The following is a 25,541-nucleotide window of genomic DNA, read 5'->3' on the forward strand; positions in this document are numbered from 1 at the left end:
AGATAAGTTCATAGGATAATGCTCAAGCTGGCTCCGTCATTCACACATGCCATCCTTGATACATTCACCCATCTTTTTTTGAAGAATTTACTAGACAAAACTTCCCTCTCTACTCTCACCTTCCTCTTCAAGTGATATTTGAAGAAGTTGATGAGAGATTGACCAGAGAGGAACGTGTTTGTCTCTAGACCTTTCAGACATGTCCACCATACACATTCTTTCACCATAGCCACAAGTACAATGAAAATGGCTCTTCCTTCCCATTTCAAGGAAGGAGGCGCGACAATATTCACGATAGACTCGGTTGATAAACCAACTTGTTCCACATACGATAGCAGTCATTTGACATAAGCCCACAGGTTGGAAATGGTTGCGCACTGTACAAGTGTGTGCAGGAATGTTTTGTCGCTCTGACCGCATCTCAGACAGGTCGGCTCTGTGTTTCGCGAGCCATACCTGTAGAGCTTATCCCAAACGGGTAGTACTTCTCGATAGCACTGCCAGGCCAAGGATCTCTAGAAGTTGTCCATAGGTCCCGGCCCGAAAGTCATCTTGAACAAGCGGGCCAGGTATTCCTTGTCGATGCGCAGGTTAGCTCCAAGATCATCATCGTACCTCCCCTCCACTAATCCCCTATAAAATGCTTTGGTTGTGTTGCAGTTGCTCAAGGTCGCCCTGGGACGGCATAGTTGTTTGAGAGCAACACGACACTCGCAGTGCCATTTACCCTTCCTCGGCCTCTTTTTGACCCACAATAAAAATTAACATTCCCATGCCAGGAATCATAACTGGGCCACCTGGGTGAAAGCCAAGAATCCTAGCCACTAGATAAATAGATAGATGGAGAGGGAGAGAGGGTAGGGGATCCCCCTCCTTATTCAAAAAAAAAAGAGGAAGAGAGAAAGAAAGCAAAAATACTTTCAGTGATCACACCACACCCGCCTTTTGTTTTTGTGAAGAGGTCACCATCCTTTACAACAGTAAATCACTAAATAAATGAATGGTGAATAGGAAGGAGGATCCCCCTTCTCCTTCTCCCTTTCTCTACCTATCTATCTATCTGTCTGTCTGCAGGACTATCTACCTATCTACCTACCTACATTTCTATCTATCTATTTCCATTGTCATGGAACTTCACCCCAAAAAAACAAAAACAATGTTATTATTACATACACTGATATCATTAAGTACCAGCCCTAGATATAGAAACAAAGAATGGGATAGGATACAAAGAACTTGTGACAAAGCAAACAGGGCGAACACATGGTATAAAACTGACAAATATCAAGGAGTGATGTTTGTAGAGGCCACATCCCACGGAGAACTAACCCGTAGATTTAGAAAAGCTCTGAAGCACACCAAACTCAACATTAAGATTGTTGAAAAGCCTCTTATCTGCATCTTATCCAAGAACCCAAAAGACCCAACACTCAGACGAATATGGGAGTATGTCCTTATAAATGAAACTTCTCCAATACTAAATAGGGAATATACATAGTAGATATCATACCTTCATACCCAAAGTTTACACAGGTAGAGTAGAATAGTTAGTGGGCTGTTATGTACATAGATCTATGTATGTATGTGTGTGCATGTGGGTGTATGTATATATGTGTATATGCACATGTATGTAAGCATATGGATATGAAAATAAATAGATTAACATACAGACGGATAGGTACATAGGTTATATGAACAGACAAGCACACATGCGCACACATACACAAATGAAGACTGAAACACATGACCATATATGCACACACACTTTACTTCACTCAAGGACACATATGGAGATGTGCCCACACATATGGAGATGCACATCCATACATACAAACACAGCACATAGATGCAAATCACACACACACACACATACACTCAGACATGCACACACAAGGAGACAAAGGTGCATACATATACAAACACACACACACACATACATACATAAAAAATATACGAACATGGACATGCAAGCACATGAATATGCAGAATACATACATACAGATGCACACACATACATACATATGCACACACACATATGTATATGTGTGTGTGTGTGTACATATGTATATATGTGTGTGCACATACATACATGCATAGGCACACACACACACTGATCCACACACATGCGCACGAACAAACAAAAAGGAATGCAGTGTAAATAACAGACAGAGTCAAGACTATTGAAAAGGTTGCAAGACGCAATAAAAATTTTAGGAAAATAAAAACAGGAAATAAGTGGAAATTTTACCAGTGTGTTAAATTATAAGGCACAAAAAGAAAATGACTCTCCCCAGACAACAGAATATGCTTCAACACACAAACTCACATAAAGAATCTTGCAAACCAAATCCAAAAACAAAATACATATATATACATCTATATATCTATATCTATATATATATACATATTCATATATATATATATATATATATATATATATATATACACACACACACACACACATCATCGTCATCGTTTAAACGTCCGTTTTCCACCTGGTATGGGTCACACGGTTTGACTGAGATCTGGAGAGCCAGCGGCTGCACCAGGCTCCGATCTGATTCGGCAATAGTTCTACAGCTGGATGCCCTTCCTAGTGCCAACCACTCCGAGAGTGTAGTGGGTGCTTTTTACGTGCCACCAGCACAGGCACCAGTCAGGCGGGCTTGGCATTGAGCACCTTCGGATAGTACTTTTTATGTGCCACCGGCATGAGGGCCAGTCAGAGGGTACTGGCATCAGCCATGTTCGGATGGTGTTTTTTATGTGCCACCAGCATGGGGGCCAGTCAGGCAGACCTGGCATTGACTGCATTTGGATGGTGCTTTTTGTATATATATATATATATATATATATACGAGATTAATTTGTGTAAAAATCAATAGGAAGAGTACTCCATCTAATGAGATTCTGATATTACTATTAATGCTTAATACTACATGCATTATATGTGCTACTAATAGTTTCACGTACATAAGTACATTCATCAGGTGCTGATGAATGTACCTATGTACATGAAACTATTAGTAGTGCATATAATGCATGTAGTATGAAGCATTAATAGTAATATATATAAATATATATATAAATAGGTGTTAGCATGGCTGTGTGGTTAGGAAGCTTGCTTCCCAGCTACATGGTTTCGGTTTCAGTCCCACCGCGTGGCACCTTGGGTGTCTTCTGCTATATCTCTGGGCTAACCAAAGTTTTGTAATTGAATTTGATAGGTGGAAGCTACTGCTGCGTGTGTACATGTGTGAGTAGGTGCTTGTGCCTCTCCAAAAGAGAGAGAGAGAGAGAGAGAGTAGAGAGAGAGAGAGGGATTAGAGGGTAAAGAACAACAAAACTAAGGCAGGATGAATGTCTCAAGTAATGTAGAATATTTAATTAGAGTAAGGTGAATTTGAAGTAATTAATTAATTAGTTAATCAATTAATTAATTATTGGATATCACACACACACACACACATATATATGCATAAGTATCCAGATCAATAAGTATCTGGACTGATGCCATAGTAACGAAACTAAAGCTTGGCACAGACTGATCTTGATTGATCTTTAATGTTCTAGCTCAATTCCACTGTTTACAGCAATGCTTTGAAAGAACATGTGTAGTGTGTGATCGTCACATTGACCAGGACAGAAAATCTACATCAAATTTTGCCAAAAGCTTGGTTATACCTGTTTAGAGGCCTACACAAAGTTGCAGAATGTTTATAGAGAGGAGTGCATGAGCCACGCACAAATGTACAAGTGGTTCAGATGTTTCCAATATGGCCAAAAAAATGTCTATAGTGATAAACGTTCGGTGAGACCTGCAAACAGCAGAACTGAGAAAAAACATTGCAGATGTGCATGCAGCTGTGTAGGGAAATTGTTACCACAGATTAGGGTATGAGACGCATGTCTGCCAAGTTTGTGCCAAAACTGCTTTCAGCTGACAAAACGAACACTCAGGTTTCAGCTGCACAAAAGCTCCTTGCTTGTTTTGAGAATGATTTAAACTTTTTGAAAACAGGTGATGAATTGTGGGTCTATGGCTGTGACCCAGAAACAAAGGCTTAGTCTTAGTAGTGGAAGACTGCAACCCTTCTGAGACCAAAGAAAGCACGAAGGAGTCAAAGTAATGTGAAGACACTGTTGACTGTTTTCTTCGACTACAAGGGGATTGTTCATCATGAATATGCTCCACCTAGTCAGACAGTAAACAAGAAGTACTACTAAGATGTTTTGTGGCATTTGCAGGTTGCTATTTGTCAGAAAAAACCACAACTGCACCATGACAACACACCTTCCCATTCAGCATATCTTGTGCAGCAGTTTTTGGCAAGGCACAGTATTCCCCAGGTCCAACAGCCACCATATTCGCCCCTTGCGACTTTTTCCTCTTTCCAAAAATTAAATCCCTCTTGAAAGGAAGAAGATTTCAGGACATTGAGGAAATAAAAGTGAATGCAATGAGGCAGCTGCTGACTTTGCCACAGAACAAGTTCCAGGAATACTTCAATCAATAAGGATTACAGGTCAGTGTAGGTGGGAGATTTGCAGCCACTTTTCTCTTTTGCCTTGCACCCTGAAGCCTGTTAATGCTGGTTGCAACAAAGTTTCTAATACCATTTTGACACAACAATCTTCATTTTGTTCGCCCCAAGGCTGTTCCCTCAAAGATGTTGTGCTCTATCTTTATTTCTAAGAGATTACTCTTCAGCTTGTCCTTATATTTGAGCCATGGTCGACCAACATTCCTGTGCCCACTATCAAGCTGGCTGTACATGAGGACATTGGGTATTCTTTCATCGCTCATTGATGACATGGCTAGCCCAGTGCAATTGTGATTGCATAAGGTAGCTCTTGATTCCACCAATCTTACACTTGCTAAACAGGTCAACATTAGACACTCTGTCTTTTAGTGATTAACCACAGGTTGTCCTCAGACAGTCTTTGCGGAAGATGTGCTTGCCAGTTAACAACATTGAAGGCCTTAGTAAGATCAATGAATACCATGAACAACTCTTGATTTTTCTCATGTACCTTCTCCATGACCTGTTGAAGGGAAAAGATCATATCGATAATGCCACAACCAGAGCGAAATCCAGACTGTGATTCTGGATAATTATCGTTTAAGTGTTTGAGAATCCTGTCAAGAATGAGTCGAGCAAGAATCTTGCCAGCAATAGACAGAAGCGATATCCCACGATGATTATCACAGACACTTCTGTTTCCTTTGTTCTTATAAAGATGTAGAAATGAGGCATTCATGAAGTCCTGTGGTACACAGCCTATCTTATGTATATATATATATATGTATATATATATATATATATAACATATATATATGTGTGTGTGTGTAACATATATAGGCGCAGGAGTGGCCGCATGGTGAGAAGCTTGCTTCCCAACCACATGGTTCTGGTTTCAGTCTCATAGTATGGCACTTTAGACAAGTGTCTTCTACTATAATCTCAAGCCAACGAAATCCTTGTGAGTGAATCTGGTAGATAGAAAAGCTTGTCGCATACATATTTATATACATGTGTGTGTGTGTGTGTGTGTTTGTTCCGCTATCACCACTTGACAACCAGTGCTGGTGAGTATACGTCCCTGTAACTTAGTGGCTCAACAAAAGAGACCAATAGAATAAGTACCAGGCTTAGAAAATAAGTACTGGGGTCGATTCATTTGACTAAAAATTCAAAGCAGTGTCCCAGCATAGCTGCAGTCTAATGACGGTAAAAGGTAATATATAAATACACACACACATATAAGAGGGATGTCCACTTAGTGTATGTATTATAATTTACATGTGTAGAGGTAGGGGTTCAACAAGGTTCAGTTCTCTTACATGTATGTATTATAATTTTTCTGAATCTTCAGATTTTTCAAGGTGCTAGACCACTGGTTTTAAATTGATATTAATCAAATTAAAATTTTATTTTTCACCCTTATTATTTTAAATTTATATATATATATATATGTATGTATATATATGTATGTATATATATGTATGTATATATATATATATATATATATAATATATATATATATATATATATATATATATATCTTTCTCTCTACGAAATTTAACCCTCTTTAACGTTCAATCCTTAATTCCATCTTTCCGCCATTCGCCAATTTTAAACTTCCTTTCTTCTCCAACAACAACTTCCGGGCCTTCACAGCAAGTTACAAAAACATTTTTATCTCATTATCTTTCGTACCTCACTCGTGCTCATTCGTTACTATTGTTAAATGTCTGTACTCAGAGTAACTTGCTTATCTATCTTTTTCTCTACGAAATTTAACCCTCTTTAATGTTCAATCCTTAATTCCATCTTTCCGCCATTCGGCGGTGTCCCCCGCCCTCCCACCCCCACCACCAATACCGGTGAACACTTCTCACCCCCACCACCAATACCGGTGAACACTTCTCACCATCTACACCGGATATGCCCTCCTGTCTCCTCATCCCCCACCACCATTGCGTCTGTCTCTCCCTCCTACCCCTCCTTCTCACATGCTTTCACTGTGTACTACCCCTTCCCCCCACCAAGACAAGCTGCTAGCACCGCAGCTCATTAACTGCCCCACTGATCTTACGTTACCTCCTGTTTAGAATCTGTCACTGCCTCAATCCAACTATCTCCTTCCAGTCCCCTCCCCGTCTCGTGATATCCTACGTTTTTATTTCTTCTGCACCAACCCTTCCTTGTCATCGTTCCTCCTTACCCAACCTTCCCCACTGGTGCTTCCCTATATTACCTACCCCCCCCCACTATCTCTCCCTCTCTTTCCACTGGTGGAACCTTTCTCAGCTAGACCCCCCCCAACTCAACTCAAAAAGCTCGAACCGATCGTGACCGATGCCGGACCCCCCGGCCCCTGTGCAGGTGGCACGTAAAAAGCACCCACTCCACTCGCGGAGTGGTTGGCGTTAGGAAGGGCATCCAGCCGTAGAAACTCTGCCAGATCAGACTGGAGCGGCCTCTGGCTTCCCAGACCCCGGTCGAACCGTCCAACCCGTGCTAGCGCGGAAAACGGACGTTAAACGATGATGATGATGATGATGATGATGATATATATATATATGTATGTATGTATGTATATATATATATATATATCATCATTGTTTAGCATCAGCTTTCCATGCTAGCTTGGGGGTCTGGGAAGCCAGAAGGCAGCACCAGGCCCAGTCTGATCTGGTAATGTTTCTACGGCTGATGCCCTTCCTAATGCCAACCACTCCGTGAGTGTAGAGGATGCTTTTTACGTGCCACTGGCACGGAATCCAGTCAGGGCAGCGCTGGCAACGCCACGTTTGGATGGTTCTCTTACGTGATGTTGATTGATTTGATTTTGATTTTGATTCTGATTCTCACTTGCCTAAACAGGTCTTCGCAAGTAGAGTTTTGTGTCCCAAGAAGGAAAGGTATGCATAAGTGGATTGGCTACATCCCAGGTACAGGCCACGGGTTATGGTCTCACTTGTCCTGCTGGGTCTTCTCATGCACAGCATACTTCCAAAGGTCTCGGTCTCTAGTCATTTCCTCGGTGAGGAAGACCTGGGATGAAGTGGTGAAACACGACCTTTGAACTAAAGTTCGAAGGTCGTGCTTCACCACTTCATCCCAGGTCTTCCTGGGTCTACCTCTTCCACAGGTTCCCTCAACAGTTAGGGTGTGGCACTTTTTCACACAGCTATACTCATCCATTCTCACCACATGACCATACCAACACAGTCGTCTCTCTTGCACACCACATCGAATGCTTCTTAGGTCCAACTTTTCTCTCAAGGTACTTACACTCTGTTGACTATGCACACTGACATTACACATCCATTGGATCATACTGGCTTCATTCCTTGCGAGCTTACACATATCCTCAGCAGTCACAGCCCATGTTTCACTGCCGTGTAGCATGGCTGTTCATACACGTGTCATGCAGTCTACCTTTTACTCTGAGCGAGAAGCCCTTTGTCACCAGCAGAGGTAAGAGCTCTCTGAACTTTGCCCAAGCTATTCTTATTCTAGCAGTTATACTTTCAGTGCACCCTCCTCCGCTACTGATTTGGTCACCTAGATAACGGAAGCTATAAACTACTTCTAGTTTTTCTCCCTGGAATGTGGCGGAAGTTGGTCTCTGCACATTTTCAGTGTTTATCGCTCCCGAGCATCTGCCACATACAAAAACTATCTTCCCAGTTAGCCTTCCTTTGATATTACTGCACCTCTTGTGTGTCCATAGCTTACACTGGGTACATCTTATAGAGTTTCTACCTACACCTCTACTACAGATCAAGCAGGGCCATCTACCGGAAGGGATTTGTGGTTTGGCTGTCTTTCTACTTATTAGGACTTTGGTTTTAGCTAGGTTGATTCTAAGGCCCTTCGATTCTAATCCTTGTTTCCACACTTGAAACTTCTCCTCTAGTTCTGATACTGACTCAGCAATTAGAGCAAGGTCATCAGCATAGAGGAGCTCCCAGGAGCATCCTGTCTTGAATTCCTCCATTATTGCCTGAAAGACTATGATAAGTAGGAGTGGGCTGAGAACTGAACCTTGTTGAACCCCTACCTCTACCCTGAATTCTTTAGTGTACTCGTTGCGAACCCTCACCATACTAACAGCATCCTTCTACATGGCTTGCATGGCTCTCACTAACCATTCATCTATCCCTAGTTTCCTCATTGACCACCAGATAAGGGATCGGGGGACCCTGTCAAAGGCTTTCTCCATGTCAACAAAAGCCAGGTACAGGGACTTATCTTTGGCTAGGTATTTTTCCTGCAGCTCTCTTACCAGAAATATAGCATCAGTGGTGCTTTTCTCTGGCATGAAATCAAACTGCCTCTCTCTCTAATTAGTTGGGCTATGACCCTCTCCGTGACCTTCATTACCTGATCCAACAACTTGATACCTCTAATTATTTGTATCTAAAGTGTCACCTTTACCTTTGTAGCAGTTGACTATTATGCTGCTACACCAGTCATTGGGTATGACTCCTTTGTGTATCACCTGGCTAACTATACAGGTGACTAGGCTATAGCCTACACTGACAGATATTTTGAGCATCTCTGCAGTAATTCCTGATGGGCCGGGGGCTTTCTCTGTCTTCATACTTTTAATTGCTTTATCTACCAAGGTACTGTCAACTTGGATAGCTGTCGACATACAACAGACTCTCTTTCTTCCATTCATTTTCTTTATTCAGCAACCTTTCATAGTGGCATCTCCAAACCTCTCTCTTTGCAGCCCCATTTAGCACAAGAGAACTATCATCCATGCGGACACATTTCTCTCGTACCACATCTCGATTCTCTCTCACACACTGTCTTGCAACACGAAATACCTCAAGTCTTTCATCCTCACGGCGCAGAACATTGGCAAATTTTTTCTTATCTGCTTCCCCTCTGGCTAAGTAAACCTGTCTCCTAGCTTCTTTTCTGGCAGTCTGATACAATTCCCTGCTACCACCGTTCTTCCAGTCCTTCCAAGCCTGTCTCTTTTCCCTAATAGGCCTGTCTACAACATTGTTCCACCACCACGTTATTTTGGGTCTTGAGGGGACTTTGCACCAACCACAGATCTGGTCAGTGGCTCTCAGCAGGTTGTCTTTCTACTAAAAGGGAGATCTCAGTAAAACCACAGCACTTGAGAGGCAAACACAGACAGGCAAGAGAGATCTCCCTTTTAGTAGAAAGGAATAGCTATAACTCTTTGACTGCTATTTCTAAATTCGGTGTGTGGTGAGGCAAATCGTTGCTAAACCCTTAATTACTTAGTATTACTTAAACTTTCCTCAAATGGGGCTTTTACATGCTGAAATCTACATGGTGAAATTAATGATTATTCTAAATTAATTAATTTCACCCTACATTATTACTGATAACCATAGTTCATCCCGGTAAATGACCACAACATCTTGTCTTGGCTGCACGCTGGTAGGAGGGGGCTGGTGACACAGACTTTCATTCACACTTTGAATTTGGCGATACTAGTAATGGCTTTGGCTCGCTCTGATACTATCAGTTGAGATGATATCTTCTAGTACCGCGAAATTTAATATACAATTATTCATTATTGTAGTATCCTACACTGATGAGAAAAGATGTTGGATAAGACAAGATTATCTAATTCTTATGCTTTCCTAAAACTTGATTTCGAAACGTACGTCCGTAGGTGACTTTTTATTGTATGATCGATTGTCGTCACTTTCTTTCTCTCTTGCCTGTCTGTGTTTGCCTCTCAAGTGCTGTGGTTTTACTGAGATCTCCCTTTTAGTGGAAAGGAATAGCTATAACTCTTTGACTGCTATTTCTAAATTCGGTGTGTGGTGAGGCAAATCGTTGCTAAACCCTTAATTACTTAGTATTACTTATATATATATATATATGTATATACATGTGTATATATATATATATTTATATATATATATATATATATGTGAAATAGAAAGATGAATAATCTTGTAGCAGATTAATCAAAAGTTTAACCGATACCTTGGTAGCAAAAATCACAGCAGAAGACAGCACGGTTGGAGGTACAACCATATGGTGTTGCAACCGTGCGTTTGTGCGGATAATTGAATTTTAATGTTATTGGTGAATTGAAGAAATGGAGCTGAACGAAGATTTCCAACGGATTTCCTATTTCTTCCTGAAGAGAAAGACACAATATGGTCTCATTATTCAATCGGATTTTGGTAAATTGTGCCTTTCGAAACACGTGTAGAATGAAATAAAATGATTTCTGTTCAATCTTCGTTCAGCTCCATTTCTTCAATTCACCTATATATATATATATGTATATATATATATGTGTATATATATATATATATTTACATATATATATGTATATATATATATGCGTATATATATATATATATTTACATATATATATGTATATATATATATGCGTATATATATATATATATATATATATATATATATATATTATTATATATATATCTCATCATCATCATCATTTAACGTCCGTTCTCCATGCTAGCATGGGTTGGATGGTTTGACCAGGGATCTGGGAAGCCAGAAGGCTGCACCAGGCTCCAGTCTTATCTGGCAATGTTCCTACAGGTGGATGCCCTTCCTAACGCCAACCACTCCGTGAGTGTAGTGGGTGCTTTTTACATGCCACCTGCACAGGTGCCAGGCGAGGCTGGCAATGGCCATGGTCGGATTGGTGCATTTTACGTGCCACCGGCATGGAAGCCAGTCCAGGTGGCACTGGCTTCGGTTACAATTCGGATGGTTCTTTTTACGTGCCACCGGCATGGAAATATATATGTATATATATATTTGGCCGACTTAGTAAATCTATCCTAGATAATATCTTACCCAAATAACCCCACTTCTTCCCTTAAGCCTGTGGATAAATACCGATGAGGTTCTTAAATGGTTTAATTCCCTAACTAATACTAATAATCTAGCCTTCATTCAATTCGACATAAATAACTACTACTCTAGCATTTCTCCTATCCTATTAAATAAATCGCTTATATTCGCGATGAATCGCTCCCTCATATCTAGAGAGGAAATAGACATTATACTTTTAGCTAGAAAAACATTTATTGAGTTTGAGGGAAAATTATGGACCAGAGCTGATACCCCTAACTATTTCGATATTCCTATGGGCTCAAGTGATTCGGCTGAGGTAACCAACTTAGTAGGAGCATATCTACTGAAATGCATAAAGAAGGAGATCCCTGAATTGCAAGGTGGTTTATATAGAGACGATGCTTTGTTTGTTGTCCATACCAATAATAAATCACACATAGAAAGAATCAAAAAGAAAATTAATAGGTTTTTTAAAGATTTCAACCTTAGCATAACCTACGAACCAAGCATTAAAATAGCTAATTTTCTAGATATTGCTTTAGACCTTAACTCCAAACTACATTATCCATTTAGAAAAGAAGGTGAAATCACTAGTTACGTAAGTAAATTATCTAATCATCCCCCAAATATAATTAATTCCTTAGTTAGAAATATTTTCATGAGAATATCCAAATTATCGTCTAATTTTAATATATTTAACTCACACTCAGCACATTACAATGAGGCGTTATCTAGAGCAGGATATAACCAAAAAATTACATTTGTTGATACGGAAAACTTACAAACTCATAATAATTTAAGTAATTTAAATAGCAATAACCACATAAACAACAAAAACGATCAAGCCGAAAAGATACGTAGATGTGGATCTAATACAACATCTAATCGTAATGATAATAAGTACAAGGATAAATACATAGACCATAACATAGATAGCCCTGATAAGACAACCTTAAATAAAATTAAGAAACATACAATTAGTAACGTAGACAACAATAATGACCAAGCCAGAAATGATAGTAGAAATAGATTTACAACGGCAAAGTACCCTAATGATAGTAAGAACATCAATAAAAACATAACAGTGAACACTTGTAATAAGGATAAAATAAACTTGGATAAAACATGCTAACAAGAACATTAATAAATACAAAGAATCTGATGATGGTAGGAATAATTCTAACAACCCTAACTCTAGTGGGAAAAATTCTAACAGCCCTAACTCTAATTCTAGGAAATTTAATAAGAAAGACATAATATGGCTAAACATCCCTTTTAACTGTGCGGTTTCATCAGATATTCAGAGTAGATTCAAAACAATTCTAGAAAAAAATTTCCCATCCTCTCATAGATATCATAAAATTATTTCTAAAAAAACAGTCAGAATTTCTTATTCAACCCTCCCAAATATGTCCACTTTAATAGCTAAGATCAATAATAATAACATAAAACTAGCCAGAAAAAATTTAATCAATAAAAATAAAAATACAATGGAAAATTGTAATAACAGTACTGAAGGTAATAATTGCAACAATAATAATAAGGAATGTCATATAATAAATATAACCAATAGCTATAGAATTGTTAACAACAATAATAACATAAATAGGAATGATTATGTTAATAATAGGAATAATACCAGGAATGTAAGTACAGTGAATGAGGACAACAATGTTATCAGCAACAACACTACACATTTGGAAAACAATACCGACAACAATACTAACAGCATCAACAATATCAATAATGATAGTAGGGTTATAGAACCAAATGATAGTGTAGGAATACCAACAAATGATAATACTACTTTAGGTGATAACATTAACTACAATAATGATAACATTATTTTAGATAACAGCACCAATAATATTAATAATGAAAGTAGGGCTTTAGAACCAAATGAAAATGTAAGAATACCAATAAATGATAATACTACTTTAGATAATAATATTAACTACAATAATGATAGAGTTTTTTTTAGATAACAACAATAACCAAAATCATGATAAATTTACCCGCACTGCTTCGAGCAACAGTAGTATGAGACTTCTATCCTCAAGTTATTCGACTTCTAATTATAATTCCCCTAGATGTAACTTCAGAATTAAATCAAAATGCCCGGCACCTGGTTTATGCGGGTTAAATAACATAATCTACAAATGCTCCATAACCACAGATAATATTAAATTCACTTATGTTGGATGTACTGTAAATTTTAAAAAGAGATTGAATAACCATCTTTCCTCCTTCAAATTACGTCATAAAGCTGATAGCACCACTCTTTCTAGTAAAATTTGGGAACTAAAAAACAATAATATCAAATATAACCTTAATTGGGAATTAGTCAGAAGAGCAATACCCTATAAAAATAGCAGAGTAGGTTGTCAACTTTGCTCCATGGAAACATTTGAAATACTAATGTATAGAAAAAATAGAGAAATTTCATTAAACAGCAGAATTGAACTTGGATTTTCTTGTATACACGCTCGAACTAAGACTCTTTAAATGATATTTTAATTGACAACTCTTTCTCTTTTACTCTTTTACTTGTTTCAGCCATCCGGCTGAGGCCATGCTGGGGCACCGCCCTTGTTGCTACCCTCTCTAAGTCCAGTTTGCCGTGGCTGGCCACTGATCTAAGAGAGAGTTTGTAGCTGCTGCCCTTAGGTTACCTTCGTACCTTGCAGTGGGTTCATCTGGGATCCCGGAAAGCAGCTTGTCTAGATGTTTTTTGAAAATGTCCACATCCGCATCATGTAGATCTCTTAGTTTTCTTGGCAGTTTGTTGAACAGCTGAGGGCCCCTGAACCCCAGGCTATTACAGTATCTGCTCCTTACCCTGGATGTGGAAGACGGGACCTTTGGCACCACACAGTGACGACCTGTACGGGGATTGGAACAGCTCTCAATTCCAAAATTTGGTGCTAGTCCCTCCAGGATTTTCCATATGTATATCACTGCATATCTCTCTCGTCTTCGTTCCAAGGAGTACAAATTGAGTTCCCTAAGCCTCTCCCAATAGTTTTTTTCTTTCATGGTGGAAATCCTCTTGGTGAAATGTCTTTGGATTGTCTCAAGCTCTGTGGTTAGTTTGACACTATGCGGTGACCACAGTTGGGAGCAGTAGTCTAGGCGGCTTAGGACAAATGTCCTCCATAGTGTCAACATGGTCTCGCAGTCTCTTGTCCGGAATGTCCTCAGGATCCAGCCAGTGAGTCGTCTGCACATTGTCGCCACCTTCGCGATGTGTGAAGAAAAAGATGCATCGTCACTCATGTCTATCCCCAGGTCCCGTATTGATTTCGATACTGGGATTTCGATCCCTCCTGGACCAGTATAGTTGTGTTGTAATGTATATGTGTTTACAGCTTGATATTGTAAGGCTTGAAATTTACCAGCATTAAATTGCATGTTGTTTTCTTCAGCCCATTTGTATATGGCATCCAGATCTTGTTGTAAAAGGTCAGCATCAGCTGGGTTTTTAATTGCCTGTGCTACCTTTGTGTCATCAGCATAGCTAGTGAGGGATGTTGTTTGTGCTACCAAGGGCATGTCAGAGAGCGCCACCAAAAACAGCAAGGGTCCCAAGACTGTGCCCTGTGGCACCCCGCTTGCTATTGGTGTCTTTCCCGAGAGGGCTCCATTGGCTGCAACCATCTGGCTTCTGTCCTTCAGGAAGTCATGTATCCACTCACCTACTTTTCCTGTTATGCCGAGTCTGAGTAATTTGTGACATATCACTCCGTGGTCGACTTTGTCAAAGGCCTTCGCAAAGTCGAGATATACCACATCCACCTGTGAGCGATCCAGTAGTTGTTTCAGTACCCAGTCGTAGTGTTGTAACAGCTGCGTAAGGCAGCTTCTTCCTGGGCGAAAGCCATGCTGTGTGTCAGTGAGACGGTTAGTTTCTTCGAGGAACGTGATCAGTTTTTTTCTGATGATTCGTTCCATGACCTTACTTATGTGTGACGTCAGGGAGACTGGCCTGTAGTTTTTGGCCTCTGCTCTACTCCCTCCTTTGTGGATAGGGCATATGGTGCCTTCTTTTAGCGCCCTGGGCAGTTTACCGTTAGCCAAGGAACCACTGAAGAGCATCTTCAGTGGTCCCGCTAGGGCATGCCTGCATGTTTTTAGGAGGACTGCTGGGAATCCATCTGGTCCAGCAGCTGAGTTTATTCTCATTTCTTCTATGGCAGATATTACATCCCTCTCTGTTATGTCTATGTGGTCGATGGTTGTTGTTTGGTTTTGGAGTGTTGTGGCATCAAAGAAAACTTCTGGGTTTGTGATTTGCATGTGCCCCAGAGGGGATGTGAACACACTTTTATACTGTTCCTTTAGTATTTCACTTATCCCTTGGGGGTCCTCAGTTAGAGAGCCCTTTTTATCAAAGAGTGGGCCAATCTTGCAGTGTACCGAGGTGGTTTCTTTCGCAAATTTAAAGAAAGCTTTAGGGTTTGTTTTAATATTCTCTATGGCCCTGGCTTCTCTCTCTGCCCTCTCCTTCTCATAGGAAAGTTTGAGTGCAGTTTCCGTTTCAAAAAGTTTCAGGTGGAGTCCCTTATTGTTTCTCTGCCGTGCATTCAGTTGCTTCGAGAGCTTAGCTCTTCGCCTCATAAGTATTTTCCTGTCTCTGGGAATAACGTTCCTATGCCCGCTGGCTTTTTTCTCCGGGACAAACTTATGGCATATGTTCTGTATTGTTGTCATGAAATGTTGGAAATGTGTGTTGGTCTCTTGTGTGGTGATGAAGTCACTCCAGTCATGTTTTCGGATCTCTTCGTTGATCTTCTTCCAGTTTGCCTTATGGAAGTTTAGACTGGATAGGCCTGTGGTATTTTCTAATGGCTGCGTCTCAACTAACTCTCTCATACCATATATCATTACCTCTACTAAGTTGTGATCTGAGAGAATTGTAGGTGTTACCATTATGTTGTGGATGAGCATCGGGTTGCTTGTGAAACAGAGGTCCAAGACATTCTCACCTCTTGTTGGCCGAAGCACTGCTTGTTCCATGAAAAACTTGCGTGTGAGAGCCAACAAGGACTCTGTCTGTCTCTGTTCAAGTGATGTCATTCCAGGGAGAAGATGGCCATCTGGCCATTTGACTTTCGGAAGGTTAAAATCTCCCAGCAGTAGAATGGTGTTACCCTGGTCCAGTTTGTCCAGGACTTCTTCTATTCTTCTGAGGCTATCTTCAAACACTCCTTCATGACTAGGGGTGTCTGGTGGCCGATATGTGACACATATTACTATTTTCGGTTGTTTCATGTGTACTATCAGTGTGTCACAGACTGAGTTTGAGTGTGTCAACAGTACTATGGGTGTGACATCTTCACGGACGTACAGGGCAACCCCACCATGAGTTCTTTCCTTCCTGTCTGACCGAAAAACAGTATACTTTGGTACGTGTATTTCTGCATCTGCTATACTGCTTGACAGGTGCGTTTCAGTCAGCACTATGCATATTGCATGGTTGCTTGTGCTTAAGTCCCTAAGGTAAGGAATTTTACTCATATTAGTGGGTTTCACCAGACCTCTGACATTCAGCAGAAGCACTGGTGAGATATTTGGGGTGTCAATAAAGGCTGTCGGCTGTATATTAAAATCACTTTGTATAAAATCACTTTGATTTATACATTACTCCTACATAGTACATTATATATTTAACTAGACAGATACGATCTAACTAGCTATGATTATATTCTCTCTCTAATTGTACTATTTAATACTTATTGATTTAAATTATTTAATTTATTTCTATTAGACTATAAAAATAATTTAAATTCTGCTCTATTTTTATCTCCATTTCTTAGTCTATTTCACTTTAACCCATATATAAAAAATTAGTTAGTTAAATTCTCTTAGTTTCTTTTACACTAATAATTAATTCTGCTAATCCCAAACCTATTGTAATGTATTATAATATAATACAATATAATATAATATAGTATAATAATAATATAATTTTTTGGTTTCATTAAAAAACAACCCCTTTTTTCTTTCCTTTCTAATGACCTCTCATTGTAACCTGACAATCTATTAATAGTAACATTTATAAATAAAGAAATAAATTGTTGACCTCAGTTCGAATTTTGCACCAAAATAGCTTAGATTTTTCTTATAGTATCAACTTGTGTCCATCCCCTTAGCTTCCCGTTCCCTTCTCTTTGATAGCATTAATAGCAGTAACTGATTAAATTCTACTTCCTTCCTCCTTCCTCTGTGATTCTTGTAAATTTCAATAACAATCTGCCCCTCTACAGAATAAGACCGTCATTTTGCTTCTCATTCGGATTCCCTGATATTTTCGCATGATTGTACCCAAAATTTCTTCACATAATTATGAACTATAGGGACATGCACATATTCTGTAAGTACAAGACTTTTTATCGGATCTCCAAGAATCGAACTTATCTGCGATTCTTGTAAATTTCAATAACAATCTGTTCCTCTACACGATATGACAGTCACTTGGCTTCTTACTCAGATTTTCCTCTACACGATATGACAGTCACTTTGCTTCTTACTCAGATTTTCAAAAATTTCGCATGACTGTATCCGAAATTTCTTCACATAGCCTGATTAGCAATTCAATATGAGCTATATATAGACATGCACAAATTCTGTAAGTTTAAAACCTTTCATCGGATCTCCAGGAATCGAACTTTCTTCAATGCAGTTTATCTTACACCCTCTTTTGTATCTACCCCTTTTGATGTTTGGGAATTCTCTGATGTTTGCGGCTGACGAGTACAAGCCATCTGTATTTACTGCATTTTTTGTAGCTTATTAAAGATGTCCTCGAACGAAACAACTGTACCGAGATTTTAATCCATTCTTGTTGCTTTTTTCCTATATATATATATATAATATATATATATAATATATATATATAATATATATATATATATATATTTATATATATATATATATATGTATATATATGTGTGTGTATATATATATATATATATATATATATATATATGTGTGTGTGTGTATATATATATATTTATATATATACATATATATATATATATATATATATATGTATGTATGTATGTATGTATATGTGTATCTATCTATCTATCTATCTATCTATATATATATATAACTTTAAATACACAACCCAAAGAGCTAGAAATAGTCTTATACTTTTATGATACTTGATCAGGCATATTTATAAAATACACTATGTGTCTTAAAGCAATCTTTCATGCTCTGTTCATGTGTTATATATATATTTCAAAAACAAGGACTCTGGACAGTAAAAAAATACGAAAGAAACATGAAGCTTTTATTACTCTAAAAGATCAGAAACCCAATTTCAGTAATAAGCCGACCTGTAAGCTTTTAAAGCCAGTGAGGACTGAAACAGATTTAGGAACTAAAACAAAATACTAAGGAAGGTTAAGATCAGAATTAGAGAGAGAACTAAACTACAACAATGGTATAATAGCAACACTGTCATAGATTGGTTTAGGAATATAGAAGATAAGCATAGAACTAAATTCAGTCAATTTAACATTGTTGGTTTTTATCCCTCAATATCAAGATCATTGCTAGATAAGGTGATTGAGTTTGCAAAAACATATGTAGATACATACCAAATACACCTGCAAGCAAGAAAGACTCTTGTACTTAGTAGGGGCTCAGCATGGGTTAAAAAATCAGAAACAGAAGAATTGTTTTATGTATTGATGGAATTGTATGACAGTGCAAATATCTGCAATCTTGTGGGTTTCTTTATATTAAATACATTGAGAGCCAAGTTCCTATCCCATGATGTTGGTCTATATAGAGATGATGGGTTGGGAATATCTCATGACTGTGATCGTCACACCCTTGATAAATTTAGGAAAAATCTCATTAGGCCTCAAAATCACTGTTGCTACTAATCTGTCCTAAAGTCGATTTTTTAGATGTTTCCCCTAAACTTAAACTCCCTCTTCTATAAGATGTGTCATAGGCCAAATGAGGAGGTCCCATACATACATAAACAGTCCTGTCACACCCACTCCTATAGTCTTCAAAAATCTGATAGTTAACATTAGTAATATGGTATAAAATCTATTTTCTTCTAAACAAATATTTGATAAGGAAACCCCCTACTATAACAATGCCCTAGCTAACAGTGACTTCAAAGATAAAATATATTACAACTCTTTAAGTAAAAATAGATAATTAAAAAAATAAACCTCAGAAAATAATTTGGTTCACCCCCTCCTTTCTCCCTTAATGTTAAGACTAACATAGGCAAGAAATTCCTGTCTCTTTTAGATAAACATTTTCCAATAAATCATAAATACAGGAAAATTTTTAATTTTTAACAGACACTCAATAAAAATATCATACAGCTGCTGCCTCAATATGTAGAACATTATAACTCACAAAAATTATCAAGAGACCACTCCCAGTTGTAACTGTCAAAATCCTGAAGCTTGCCCACATGACCAGGCATATATGATAAACTCTGTCATATATGAGGCTGAAGTTATACCTCTATGCTCCAAGACAAATCAATTGAAAAGAAGAATTACATGTAAAGGCGAATTTAAGAGACATTATGCAAACCACCTGTCTTCATTCCAGCACACTGATAAAAATAATACAACCAAGTTGACAAGACATGTATGGAATTTGTGGAGCAGCTCCATACCACATGCAATTAAGTGGAGAATAGTGGAGAAATCTAAGCCATATGTCAATGGATCTAAGAAATGCAACTTATGTGTAGCAGAAAGATCCCATATTTTTCTTACATCCAGCAATTCCAACAGATTGCTTAATTTGAGATCTGAGATTTTTAGCCGGTGTAGACACATGGACAGACTTCATTTATCAAATTGGAGGGCACCACTTGCTCTTGATTGAGTTTCTGTCTTGCAGACTTTCACATATTTTCTGTTACTTTGTTCTTAATCAGTTGTAGTTAACGAGCTTTCTGCAATCAGGGAGGATAGGGACCTTAGTTTTCTTGATTTTGTTTCTTTTTTTTGTTCCATTTTTTGTACCAAACTTCTTGATGTTTTTTCCACATTTAAAATTTTTTTACTGTCCAGCATCGTTGTTTAATGCATAAACAGAGCCTGAAAGATACTTGGTGCATTTTATAAATATGCCAGTTCGAGTATCATAAAAGCATGAAACTATTAGTTGCTCTTTCGGTTGTGTATTTAAATTGATACTTTTCTCTAACTGGATGGAGTACTTTTTTGTTGATTCTACCTCTATTGGATTTTAAACTACACACACACATAGATCTCTAGTTAAAACACTGAGTTTATAAAATAATGAAAATTCAGAATTTAAATTTTCTTATAATAATCATATATTTAAAAATTACAAATGTGTTAAACAAATCCTACAAATTTTTGTAGTTTGCAGCTGTTAGATATTTTAAACCTTAGGCACAGTACTGATAACAAGGACAGTCTGCCATAAGACTTCAGGTTGTTGGTAACATGCAAAATAGATCTGATACTTATCAGCAGAAACAATAAGAAACCAAACAGATATGGACAGGCAGATGCAAATTGAAATAGTTTCACTCACCAAACAAGTAAACGTATTCTTCTGGGTGGCAATAAATAAAGTAAATGGTCAGAAGCACCAATGTTATTATTTCAAGCATATTAGACATAAAGCAACCAAAGAATGAGTGTCTTGTGTAATTTCACACAAACACACTCAAATATATTTGCACACACACACACACACACAACATATATGTCCAAAATCCATGTCAGCATGGAAGACAGATGTTAGAAGATGATATATATATATGTGTAAATGAAACACATGCATCTAATAAATGTAAATTTAATAGTAACATATACAACAAGGAATCCTCACCTCATAAACAGCCAATAACTCTAAACAAATATATTGCAATTAGTGTTGATAGTAGTAATACTAAATATATCAAATTTAAAGAACATAAGAATACATTACACACACACACACACATTCTGTTATATGTAACAGAAATAGTATTAGATTAAAATGGCTATCTGTGTATCATTCTGTAAGTAAATACATCACAAAAAATGCCCAATTAGGCAGACTCACACATTTAGCATTCTCACCAGCCACGGATGGATGATTTTTGTCTGTTACTGATATAATTTGTGTTTTTATCACAGTAGTCAATAAGAGATATTCTCACTAGATGAATACCACAGTAAATTTGTGTATTTGTGATGTACAATTAAGTATGATACATAGATTTCTCTCTCTCTCTCTCTGACATTTACATATATATGTATATATATATATATATATATATATATATATATATATATTATATATATATATATATATATATATGTATGTGTGTGTGTGTGTGTGTGTGTGTAAATAAACAAGAAATAAAGATGAATTTTCTTTGTGATGATCATTTCCAAAAGAATGGTTATTATTTACCTATACATTCATATACAGATTTTGTATAATGCAGCATCATAATAGATAAAATATCCATTTCATTTTGTGAAATATTGTGCTGAATCATCATGTTAAATCTGTGAGAAATACATCTCAGTAATGGGATCTAGTAATGGATTTAGTAGATATATATTATACAACTTAAAAAATAATTCTTTGGATGTTGTGGGTGGTCTTTATATGGATGACACTTTATTCCTCTTACCATAACCATGATAATGTAGAAATAGAATAAGTAAAACAGGAAATTCTTCAAAAATATTGGTCTCTGTGTTACAATAAAAAATTATTTAATTTCTTTGATGTCACACTTGAATTAAATACAGCCATACCAACTGAATGAACATCTCCATTATGATGAACTTGCACTTAACAGCAGTATTAGTCATAAGTGGTCAAGAAAGTTGACTAATCCCACTAATATATGCTGTATTATACACATGAAACATGTGCATCTAATAAATATAAATTTAATAGTAACACACACAGCAAGGAATCTTCACATCATAAACAATTAGTATTGATAGTAATACTAAACCTATCAAATTTGAGAAACATAAGAATACATTATAAAATAGGGAATTACATGGCATAGTCCACCATATGCAATCAATTTAAATACTTAATGTTCCTAATATTTGTTAATACATTAGAGAGACACTTCTCTCCTACTAGTAGATACTGAAAATTTTTCAGCCAACACATTGTTAAACTTTCCTATTTGACCACTTTGGACTTAACTGATAATATAGTTACCATTTATTATGAAAAGAATTTTAAAAAATCTGTTCAGGAATAATATAGATAAATTTTATCATCCAGGCATTAACCCCCATCCCTATTTAAACAATTCCGACATAATAGGGGTAATATCAAGAACATTGAAGCTTCCAATATCTATCTAGTACAAATTCCTTAAGTAGTAACCCTATAATTGATATACAGAGAAATAATAATGGGTCTAATGGCAGTGTTAACTAATATCCTTCCCTTAATGTAATAAATTACAATGGTAGTGATAATTTTAGTCACAATAAAGAGAAGTAACAATTATTATAAAAATGTTAACAACCATCTCATTCAGAATAGTCTTGTAACTAATAATTGTAAACATTTTAATAAGATTACTTCGTCCAACCCATGCTAGCATGGAAAACGGACGCTAAACGATGATGATGATGATGATGATGATGATGATGATAACAGTAATAATTAGCAATACTGGTAATAGTAAATGCTAATAACAATAGTAGAAAGAGAATAAAGCATTATCTGTATAAAAACCTACAATATTGAAGACATTATTTTTCAGACTGTGTAATATATAATCATATTTTATATTTTCTTTAAGTACTTTCAGCCAGAGGCTGAGGCCATGCTGGGGCACCACCTTTTAGTGTGATTGGGTTTTGTTTTTAGCAAAGTAGCAAGTTGGATAGAGCTGCACTTCTTTGTGTCTCCAGCTATGATGTGGGTATTCTTACAAATTGATTCAACACAGCCTTTGACAAAATCAAATGGATGTTTTATTTTATTTTTAAGCAACATTACACAATATCTATATATGTACAAACAGGTAAACTATAAATAACAATTCAATAAAGACGACTGTCATGTTTGGATCAGAAGGATTCCCAATACTTTGATATACATTATTTTGAAGCTGGAAATATGTGATAAGTTATTTATGGACTTTGAGCTTTATGTGGAAATACTTTTCAAACTGGATTAAAAACTTTATAGTTTTTGGTTTTGAAATCAACAAGGCTCTAAAAAAAAATGTTGATATAACATGATTAGAGTACATAAATTTGAAAACCTGTACGTTTGGTTGATGTATTGAAATGACAGAAGTATGGCTATATAGAATATGTGGAGACATGTATGTGTGTGTATAGGAGGGTGCTTGTACAGTCAACAAGTTATATGTAAATGTGAAGATATGTGCATGTGTTAGCATACAGACTTAGCATGTGTATGCAAGTGTATGTGTGTGAGGGGTGAAATGTCTATGTATGCAGCATTCTACATCTTATATTATTATGCTTTTTCATATCACAATTGCATCAGCCAATCAACTTTATGTACTACAGTCATGTGACATTAACAGTATTTTCTAGTGTATTCTATTGATTTCCATACCAAACCTATAAACACACTGCCCAGAATGTTTTGAATCCAGTTTGAAAAGTGCTTGAGGTTTATCAATAACTCCTGCATATTCAACTTAACAGTAATACAACATATATATTATACATATCATGGGTTTACTTGTCTCCCATTTGAAAAATAAAATGTTTGTAAATATACAAACATATATGTATGTCTGTGTATGTATGTATGTACACACACAATTCTGCACAGTTTCATGGTACTAGATGCAAACAAAAAATGTGTAATGAAAGATGGAAGCTCTCACATTGTCAATTAACGACAGAGTATCTAGGTAAATTTAACAATTAATCATGATATGAAAAAGAATTAAATACCATTTATTCTGTATTACAGTTGCTTTCATCAATTTCCTTGGCTTAATTAAGAAATATTTATTATATGACTTGTAATAGTAATGATTTTCATTTTTAAGATTTGAATAGTTGTAAAGTAATTCCAATTAAGAATGAGAAACAGCTTGTTGGTCTGGTTCAGTGAGAAAGAATTTACAGCTAAATAGAATATTTCATTGCATTATGTCACAATAATATTTATACTATGATAAATAAGTGTAAACTGATAGGAATTATGCATCAAAACTGAGATAACACTGGATATTGTAAAATATATTTAGTCCTGTGCCTTGCTACTGTCAACCAACTAACCATTTTTACTCTATCTCTCACACAAACACAAATACACATATGCCTGCTTGCCTGCCTGCCTACATACATACATACATACATACATACATACATACATATATATATATATATATATATATACAGGCACAGGAGTGGCTGTGTGGTAAGTAGCTTGCTTACCAACCACATGGTTCCAGGTTCAGTCCCACTGCATGGCATCTTGGGCAAGTGTCATCTACTATAGCCTCGGGCCAACCAAAGCTTTGTGAGTGGATTTGAGAGAAGCCCATCATATATGTGTGTGTGTTTGTGTGTCCCGTAACTTAGTGGTTCAACAAAAGAGACTGATAGAATAAGTACTAGGCTTACAAAGAATAAGCCCTGAGATCGATTTGTTCAACTAAAGGTGGTGCTCCAGCATGGCCCCAGCCAAGTGACTGAAACAAATAAAATAAAATAAAATAAAAAATAAAAAACAAAGTTATTTTATTTCACACAGGTAGAATATAGGAAAAATAGAAGTTGAAAATGCACTGACAATAGTTAAAATATTTTCATTAATATATTTAAAGCTTTAACCGGTTTCACTGTTTACACTGATTTTCAAGAAGTTCAAATAGAAAGACGTGGCTTATGTCACAGCTGTCTTGCTTCTGACTAGTGTTTGAAGTTTGCCCTGTTTTATAGGGTGTTCATGGCTCAAATTAGTATATGAGCATTAGTATATAGAGCACTGATTGTTTGGACATGTGCAGTCAACTGTGTCAGCTTTAGCTTATGATGCCAAACATTGTCACTTTATAATAACACACGGATGTACAGGGGAACCTACAAAAATTTCTAAGACCAGTCATGTGACTATCTTCTACCAATCCAATCCTATCCAAAACATATATGAATTTGAGCCATGAACTCCCAATAAAAATAGGACAAGCTAGAAACACTA

General features: G+C 36.9%; 1 protein-coding gene across 22 annotated transcripts in view; it reads right to left on the reverse strand.

Annotated features, from left to right (window-relative positions):
* The window catches only part of LOC115214490 (dual specificity protein phosphatase CDC14A), a 292,683-nt gene that overhangs the window by 80,050 nt on the left and 187,092 nt on the right, over window positions 1-25,541 (reverse strand). For 7 of the 22 annotated variants that reach the window (XR_005000178.1, XR_005000175.1, XM_036505013.1 and 4 more), the window contains one exon: window positions 20,907-20,927. The exons of 13 other annotated variants lie outside the window; for them this stretch is intronic. Coding sequence is in view for 6 of the 9 variants with exons in the window: in XM_036505013.1 (XP_036360906.1) it covers window positions 20,907-20,927 (21 nt within the window). In the remaining 3 variants the exon portion in view is untranslated. The remainder of the gene's footprint in view (window positions 1-20,906; window positions 20,928-25,541) is intronic. 2 more of the 22 variants (XR_005000176.1, XM_036505014.1) reach the window with 1 other exon arrangement.

Source organism: Octopus sinensis, linkage group LG7, assembly GCF_006345805.1.
Source record: "Octopus sinensis linkage group LG7, ASM634580v1, whole genome shotgun sequence".
NCBI lineage: Eukaryota > Metazoa > Mollusca > Cephalopoda > Octopoda > Octopodidae > Octopus > Octopus sinensis.